Source organism: Protopterus annectens, chromosome 8.part1 (assembly GCF_019279795.1).
Source record: "Protopterus annectens isolate FY-2018-M chromosome 8.part1, PAN1.0, whole genome shotgun sequence".
In the NCBI taxonomy this organism is placed as follows: Eukaryota; Metazoa; Chordata; order Ceratodontiformes; family Protopteridae; genus Protopterus; species Protopterus annectens.
Window position 1 is genome coordinate 472,966,421 of NC_056742.1, and position 9,127 is coordinate 472,975,547.

The window sequence follows — 9,127 nt, forward strand, 5'->3', positions numbered from 1 at the left end:
TCCAAAGAGAATGCTGTTATGAGACTTGTGTACTCAGTGGTGGGACATGCACTTTCCGCAGCTGAATCAATGCAGATTTTAGCAATTGCCACCATTTGCTAGTGTAACCTATGGCCATGTGGAGACACATACCCATTGTGGCTGCATTTGATGGCCATTTCAAGGAACATATTCTGAACTCACCACCATTGGAGTAGTGACATATCCAAACTGGTGCTAGGATATCCACATTGAAGGGCCACTTGAGCTGAGTTTGTTTATGTGTGACACTAATACAAGTCTTCTTTCACCATTTCTGACACATCCATATTCCGTGATATCTGTGTTTATACTGCATTTAAGGTGCCAGCGCCCTGTAGCACAGTCCCATGGTGAAGCTACCTGATGCTTCCCATGGCAGTCATCCATCTGCCTGGTTTCATTGTAACACCCTTGACTACTCAGTAGACAAGGATGTAGCTGATGCTGACATTTCTCCTCCCAGGATTCCATTCTCTACTTTCACTGACTTTTGGTCCACCCCCATCTCTCAATAAAGAAAGTTATAGATCCACATTCTCCTAGACACATGTACAATGATGAGGGCTGACAACCCTCATCACTCTCTATTCTGTGAGGTGTGTGTAGTCATCTGATGCAAGGTGTGACATTGCCCAGTACAGCCCTTCCCTAAACTATATGCATTGCTTTGTTCTGCATGACATCCTGCAACCACTGTGTATACATCAGTGCCTATAAAACGTAACTAGACTTTGCTGCGGCTTTGCTTGTACTTTCACATGCTCTGCATGACACCATCTGTAGTTTGTGATATGGTTGGTATTGTCTCTCTGGCACCATCAGTGGAATGTGGGGGGTTGGGGGTAGATATTGCTGTTGAAGTGTTGGAGGGTCTCAGGGATGTTGGGTGGCCTGTGTTCTTTTATAGGAACCTAGTTTTCCTCATACATTGTGCTTCATTGAGATGGCAGACTATGGTGAGCCATATTCCAGCAGCCCAAGGCATGTTTAGACAGTGGAACTGCAATTTCAGCAAGACAAACACATGCTCTACTACATTTCTGGTTTGTTCCTGGGCAATGTTACACTATTCTTCAGACAATCTTAGTGGGTTCATACTGGTGTCATCAACCAGGACTTATAGAGGGAGTTCTGCATCATCCAAAACACATTATCATCATGGAAAAGAGAGATATTGTGAAGGGGGTGAGTTTTGTGTACAGATTGTATGAAGGTGTAGATATGAAGGCACACAAGTTTTCCTTTCCTTCTCTTCCAGGTAGCCCTGTGAGATGTCTCCATGTAGGGAGCAGTAATACAGATGGCTTGTATGTCACATGTGAAAATCACATCATCTTGTGTTGCACACTACTTGATATTTTATAGAACACAAGCCCTTTCTGCTGATGTAACATTGTCAGTGGATATTCGATGGAGCAGTTATTACCAGAATAGTGCAATCAATAGCTCCCAGCACTTTGGAAAGACAGCCAATATCTTTCAAGTCATATGTGCTTGTAGTCCTCTCCACTGGTGTGTTGTGAAATCAGATATGCTCTTTCACATGTTACAACAATTTTTCAAGGAAAATGTATCTATTCTACAGGATGACACATGATATAAACTATATTTCCCAGTAGTTTGTCTCTGTAACTTTAGCTAGCATGAACCAATAATCATCTAGTCCTGTATTAACAACTGAACAAGAAAAGAAAACAATTGACACTTTCATGGGAGATTCAACCCAGTATCTCCCACCCCCATGTATCCCATGTGGCTGGCTCTGGCACTGAACTGACAAATAGTAAGTTACTTGTTTTCCCCGAGAGCATTTGTTTCTTCTTTCAACTAGGAAGCCACCATGATGGTGATTTTTTAATACACAAGCATCCAGTGGAATACAAACCAGTAACATAGTTTTGTATTAACAGCTGAACAGAAGAAGAAAGCACTACCCCTTGTCTGTAGCTTCAACCTGAACCCACATCACTTTTCATGTGGTTTGCATTGCCACTAAACCAACCAGGAATGCCTGGACAGTGACATACATGGTTTCCACCTTCAGCTGTTGTTTCATCTTTCAACTAGGAAGCCATCCTGGTTTCAGTTCCCAGGCAGGGGTCAGTGTTTTCCTTTTATGTTCAATTGATAATGCAAGACTAGATTACTGTTGTTTACTGTATTGCATGATTGTGTGTTAAAAATCACCATTATGTTGGTTTACTAGTTGAAAAGAGACCCAACTCTTTTTGGAAGGGTACAGGTAGCTAACTGTCTAGACACTACTTGCTCGTTAAGGGACAGGGATAACCACACAGAATGTGTGTGTGTCAGGGAGAAGGTGGCTGAATTCAATCCACAGACAAGCGTCATTGCTTTATTTTTCTGTTAAGTAGTTAATGTAAGACAGATTACTGGTATGTCTGTATTGGATGTTTGTGTGATAAGACATCATGATATTGGTGGTTTCCTCATTGAAAGGAGAAAGCAACTGCTCTGTGGAGAAACCAGGCATCTAACTGTATCTCCGAGATGCTCCTTGTAGGTCTATTGAAAGTGTTAACCACATGGAATGTGTAAGAGTGGTATCCTGGGTTCAATCCCCAGATGAGAGTTTTTGTTTTATTTTCTTTTCAGTTGTTAGCACAAAAACTGGTCACTGGTTTGTACTGCATTGGATGTTTATGTAATACAAATGACCATCATGGTGGTTTCCTACTTGAAAAGAGAACCAATTGCTCTTACAGGAAACCAAGTACTTATCTATCCAGAGAATCCTTGCTAAACTGGTGACAATGTTAAATGCATGTAGTTAGTATGAGCTACATATACTGTGGTATGCAAAACTATAGGAAGTCCATGCATTTCCTAGTTCCAGTCTGTGGGCATACAGTCCTGCTAATGCCCATATTATATCTCTAGTCCTAGCAAGGCAATTGTGTACCTGCCGGTCTGTGCATGATTAAATGTAATCCTCTACAGGAACTGGCTTCCGTGGGTTGTGTAGCTGTGCAGCACAGTCAGGTGACTCATTGTTTAATGGAGTGCTGTTGTACAAACATCACTGCTGCTCCTAACATTTCTGCAAAAGGACTGCTACGACTTTTGGTGAGCTCTTTTCTTTGCTATTCAGGTACAACTTCTTGTGTGACTTTCTGTCTGATGACTATGAAGTGCATGTAATAAACAAACCGCAGCCATAGCAGCTTAACTGCAAAACAGATTTTACTGGTGTTTCTGGTCCCTCAGCTGATGCCTCAGGGAATAATATTACACCACAACACAGTAACTTTTATATTGAACCATATACCAATTTACACATAATTATGCAATTGAAGTGTTCCCTCAATTCCCCACCATTAAGCAATTAACAAATCTGTGCATGAAACTCCAACTGATGCAACACTAGTATATAAAATCACATTACAAGATACAATAAACTTGTTTAAACATCAAAATTCACCTCCAAATTCATAACATGAGGATGTATGGTCCTATAATTCAAAATAAATCTTGTTTCCATATATAATAATTTTGCAAACAATTATTTCCTGAACAATTCTGTGGTCTAGCTAACACACTAGAAAAGAAACTGTTAATCAAGCCAGTATGTGCTGAATGGAAATGCTGGGCCACAGGGCTATCTAAATTGCTATTCCTTATGTCTCCTAGATGTACCAAGATTCTTGTTTTCACCATCCTCTTGGTTTGTCCCACATACCATTTTGGGGGAGCACAGCCACAACCCAAAATGTATACCACCCCACGAGAGCAGCAATCAATGTGATCATCCACCCAGTATTTCCTCCCATTTTGAAGTGCACTCTGTTTCCTCTGTTTTCATTTGTACGTCATTATTTGCACATTAGACTGTAAGTGCTCATTTATTTGTTATTATAGGGTCATTTAATCTGCCTATTTTCCTGTGCCTTTTCAGCCAGAGCTACATAGTGCTACAGGCCACTATGAATTTCTTCTTAGCTGTATGTTCTAGTTTTCTGAACAAGAACACAGTACAGATTTTACTGATTACCTGTGAGTATTGCTATTTGAGTGTTGTTTATACTTTCAGCAGTATCTACCATATTTTAAAAGAAAATGTTGACAACTAGCCAAATAATGTACAGACTAAAGTTTTCAATTTAGTTTATTATAATTTCTAAGTACTTTGTTTGACATAACAACTTTCTTTAAACCCAGCCTAATGTTCTATACTTCTTTTCAAAATTCTATCTGTACTATAAATGCATTTATATAATCAGATTTTGTAGGTGCATTTCTTTGGTTAAATTAGTTGTGCTTTAAATTTCATTTTTTTTAAACACAAATATAGATAATCACTAATATTTTATTTTAATGCATTTTTGTATTTTTATAAAGAAGGCATTCACAGTTTGTCAAATGTGAAATGTTTAGAAGAAAGAAGCATAGCTATGCACCTTACTTTTTGTATTGATGTGCTCAAGATAATTTAGTGTACATTTATCTACATTTTGTGAACTTCATGTGAGATATGAAACTTTGTCAAATCAGTTTTTAAGAACTGAGTAAGACTGTTATGTCAAATCAGTTTTTAACAACTGAGAATTTAAGACTTTACTATTACTTGTTTTCTGTTTTTATCTAAAGATGCAGTAACAAAGAAAAAATATTGATGTATCACTTGCTTGTTGTTTCGTCCTCATACTATTGAACATAAAATTGGGTGCTTAACACAATCATGCTTCATTTTAGGAATTTGAAATGTCACATCTTTTTTTTGCATGTGATAGGGGGATCTGTAAAATGTCAGGTAATGATACAAAATTAGAATGAAAGAAATGTGGACAAAAATACAAAAAAGGTCAAATATATTTATTGTTATTGTTGTCGTTTTTTTTATTTTTTTATTTATTTTTATAGGTTCATAGGTGTGTACTAGGCTAATAGCCCTGGAGCCTTTACAAGCCTAGCCCATAGGATTACCCTGGCATCGTACCACACGACCTTAGTTCTTAGTGCCTCTGTCGAGTAGAGCCACTGGAGTGATCCCCGGGGTGAATTTTCTATTTCCCATCCACTCATGAAGATTTCTCTTGAAGAGTGCCAGTGAGGTGCTCTGCTTGACATGTATGGGAAGTCTATTCCATAGCATGGGCAGTCTCTGGGTTATGAACCTGTCCGTCCAGCATGTTCTGTTGACTGTGGTAATGAGATTGAGGTCCCTGGAGTGTGTGATGTGGAGGGACTGGGATTTCTTTAGATGTAGTATTTCTAACAGAGCTGGGTCAGATATGGCTTTGTAAGTCAAGCAGAGATCACTTCTAAGTAGACGATATGAGATAGAGAATAATTGGAGTTTTTTGAGTCTGTCCATATAGGACAAGTGTTTAAGGCCTAGGATCCTCTTTGTGAAGTACTTTTGTGGCCTCCTCAGTTGTTGCAAGTATCTAGTGAGGTACATGCCAAATGGGGAATTGTACTCGATGATTGGCCTAATGAGGGAAGAGTAGAGGGAGACAATTAGCTCTTTCTTCCTGGATGCAAAACCCTTAGTAATGAGATATGCCACATAGAAGGACTTTCTGACCACAGAGGCAACATGGTGGTCAAAAGAGAGGTTGCTGTCAACCTGTGTTCCCAGATCTCTTATGACACCTTCTGTGTTCAGTGGACTACCATCAATGTGGTAATTCAAGGGAACTGGGTTTTTCCCAAGGGGGATGATTACGCATGTTTTGGCATTGAGCTTAAGGCCATGGTTCTGACACTAGTCATTGGTGTCATTGAAGCCTTTCTGTAGGATTTCAACATCACTTGGGGAGTAAATAATAGCCCCCAACTTGCAATCGTCTGTGAACTTTGTCAGCCAGAGTCTTCCTGTTGGCCTGGACTTCAGAGAAGTAGATACCAAACAGGAGAGGACCCAGGACCAAAAACTGTGGGACTCCACTCATGGCTAGTCGGCAGTCCGACTTGGAGTTAGCTACTTTCACATTTTTTTCATCCTTTGCCAGTTGGGTTAGTCCCACTAGGCTAATAACCTTGAGACCCAAGGTGGTATTTATACTACTAGGGGAAATGTGGTCAGTGCACTGGAAAACTGTCCCTATTCTTTTCAATAGGTGCTTTTATATCTACCTGCACTACCACCAACTCCAGCAAACGGAACTTCAGTTTAATATCTCATCCAAAGGATGACACCAAACAAACTAAACACCCTCAGGAGTACAGTACCTATCTCCAATGCTGGACTGCACTGGCAGCTATTCAATAACCTGGAGTGGGAATATTAAACTAGATTGAAAGGAATGAATTGTCATTTAAAGTGTAAGGACATATGTTAAATTGAGAAATTATGAGACACTAGCAGTTATACCTCAAAGGTAGTTTGTTTCCAAATCTAAGGTAATCATTTAAACAACAGGTGTGTGGAATGAGGCAAGGACCAGCGATGTAAACAGATAAATATTTTATTAAAAATGTTGAGCAATCACTTTCATCCCTTATATCATAGCCAAAGCTTACTGATAGTTTTTCTCACTGCTGTGTCCCTGATTCACTCCACACACTTGTTATTTTGATTATTTGGTGATTTCTGGTGTGTTTCACCTTCATGTTGGTTACTTGATAGAATAAGAATCTACATAGGTAAGCACTTTGATCTGCTCCTTAACTTTGTGTTCTCTTTTAGAAGATAGATTTTAAAAAATACTACAGATAATCATCCACAAATGTAATTGCTTTTAGTTGTTCAGAAACATATTCAGGTAATATTTAATATTTTGTAGCAAAGTTGGAGAAATATTTTCAATGAATTATCTAATATTATGCTGTTGAATTATCTAATATTATGTTGTTAAATTTTTTTTAGGGATTATAGGATGAAGGCACTGAGAAAGCTCACATCCCTGGCTTTTTTTCCACTCATCTGAACATGGATGTTATTGCTATACTGTACTTGACAATGAATTAAATGTATACAATAATGATAATATAGCACCAGTAAAAGTATTAGACAGGAAACATTCTAATTTCAAAGCAAATATATTGCTGTGCTTAAACACAATGGCATTGCAAGATGTTTATTATTTGTTAAAAATCATCCTCATTTTAGATTTCAGTCATTTGATTGATATACTTACTTATACTGAACTGAGTAGTTAAGGAAGTTTGGCGATGCAGAAAATAATTGTGCAAGAACTTACTAAAGGAGTTTTCTTCTCTATAAACACAGTCATAGGTCTCTCTGGAAATGTAATAATTCTTGTATTGATGATGCGCATGACAATCCAAGAGAAAAAAATGATGCCCTCTGAAGTAATATTGGTAAGCCTAGCGTGCTCAAACCTCATGCATGTTTTATCTGTAGGGCTCCCACATTCTTTGCACCATTTTGGAGAAATATATTTTTACAAAGACTTTGACTGCAAAATTGATGTCTATTTAATGAGGGTATCCAGAGTTATGATTATTGGTTTAACCTGCTTGCTCAGTTGTTTTCAATGTGTAACTCTGGCATCCTTGAATCCACAGTGGGCAACATTAAAACACAAAATGCAAAAATATCTAATCCTGTTAATCATTATTATCTGTGTAATAAGTGTGATATCCAGCATAAATACAGCCTTGTATGCTGTTACTGAACGGAATGCAACAGATTTAAAATACACTTTTAATCTTGGCTATTGCTTGGTAGTCTACCCTGATCGCCTTGTACTCGAACTGACTGGTTTTATTTCATTTGCTCGTGATGTAGCATTTGTTGTTCTCATGGCTCTCGCTAGTGCCCACATTCTTCTAATTCTACACAGACATGGAAAGCAGATGAAAGGAAAGAGGAGTTCAGATCGGAGTCAAGAAGCTGGAGTTGAGCAGCAGGCATCCAAGATGGTGGTAGCTTTTGTTGTAACATACGTGTCTCTGTTTGGAATTGAAACTACCATTTGGTTTTATCAGATCTCAGTTTCAAAGCAAGGTGACCTTTCCTTAAATGATTCCCGTTATTTCTTATCTTTTTGTTTTTCCTCACTTTTTCCCATGATTCTAATTGCCTATAATCAAAAACTTAGACAGAGAATAATGTGCTGCAAACTTTAAGTTAGAAAACAAAGTATTTAGTTTGGTAGTTCTAGAGTATCACTCAATAAATAATAATATGCTGCAGTCTTTTGAATGTTAAACACTTTGACACTGAAATTAAATTCTCTAAGTATTATACAAGTTCTGTACTCCTAGGATTTGTGATAGGGCACATTATTTAAAGACTGATAATAAAAACTGCTAATTTTTCATGTATATTCAGTACAGTTCATTGTCAATGCATTAGTATAAAGAAGACATCAAATGAAAGTTTTATTTTGATTTATTTTTTCTGTACAGATTGATGACATGATGATATGGTTTACTTGCATACTTTTTCTTTCAGTTATAGAATGTTCATAGTATGAGAATAATTAATAGCCTCTTTGTACAATTATATTTGTCAGTGAATAGGCCTTTTAACTTACTTTGGGAGATTTACATAACTTGATGGCTAACAGTTATATTTGAATTACTACCATAACTGTAAAAAAAGACACTCAGAAGGCAGGAATTCCACATATTCTTCACAAATGGCAACATTTATTATATATGAGAAGTAACATTTTTCCTGAACATTTAATATTACACAAGCACTTTGTAAAGTGGATTGCATAGCATAAAAATAAAAATCAGTCTAATGGAATAAAACATCATATTATGTTAACATGGCTGTTTGTAAAAGCAAAAAAAAAATGAAAGAAGCTTTGCTAACAGCAATACAATGTTCAGTGAAAATGAAATGTATAATTTGGAGGAGGACAAAGCTTTGCCTCCCTACACAGGAGCTCATCTCCTAATTTAATATAATCAACTTAGTGGTCATTGGATCTTGGGAAAACAGAAACAGACACATTGTAGAATGCTGAAATTTACAACCTCTTTCTGTCTGTCTCTCTCTCTCTCTCTCTCTCTCTCTCACACACACACACACACACACACACACACAATGACTACACATAGAAATATAGAGAAACTTCAAACCCACCAGAAAACTAAGTATCGTGCACTCTAAAGCAAAATTCACTATTAAAGTAATCATTTCACTCCAGACTTGGGGAATGTT

The 9,127-nt window shown here is 37.5% G+C and overlaps 1 protein-coding gene across 1 annotated transcript; it reads left to right on the plus strand.

Moving 5' to 3' along the window:
• The first annotated feature begins 7,257 nt into the window (after window positions 1-7,257).
• LOC122810145 (olfactory receptor class A-like protein 1) lies at window positions 7,258-8,079 on the plus strand. Its single transcript, XM_044081619.1, has one exon. It carries the CDS (start codon window positions 7,258-7,260, stop codon window positions 8,077-8,079), a length of 822 nt encoding a protein of 273 aa, XP_043937554.1.
• Window positions 8,080-9,127: the final 1,048 nt, after the last annotated feature.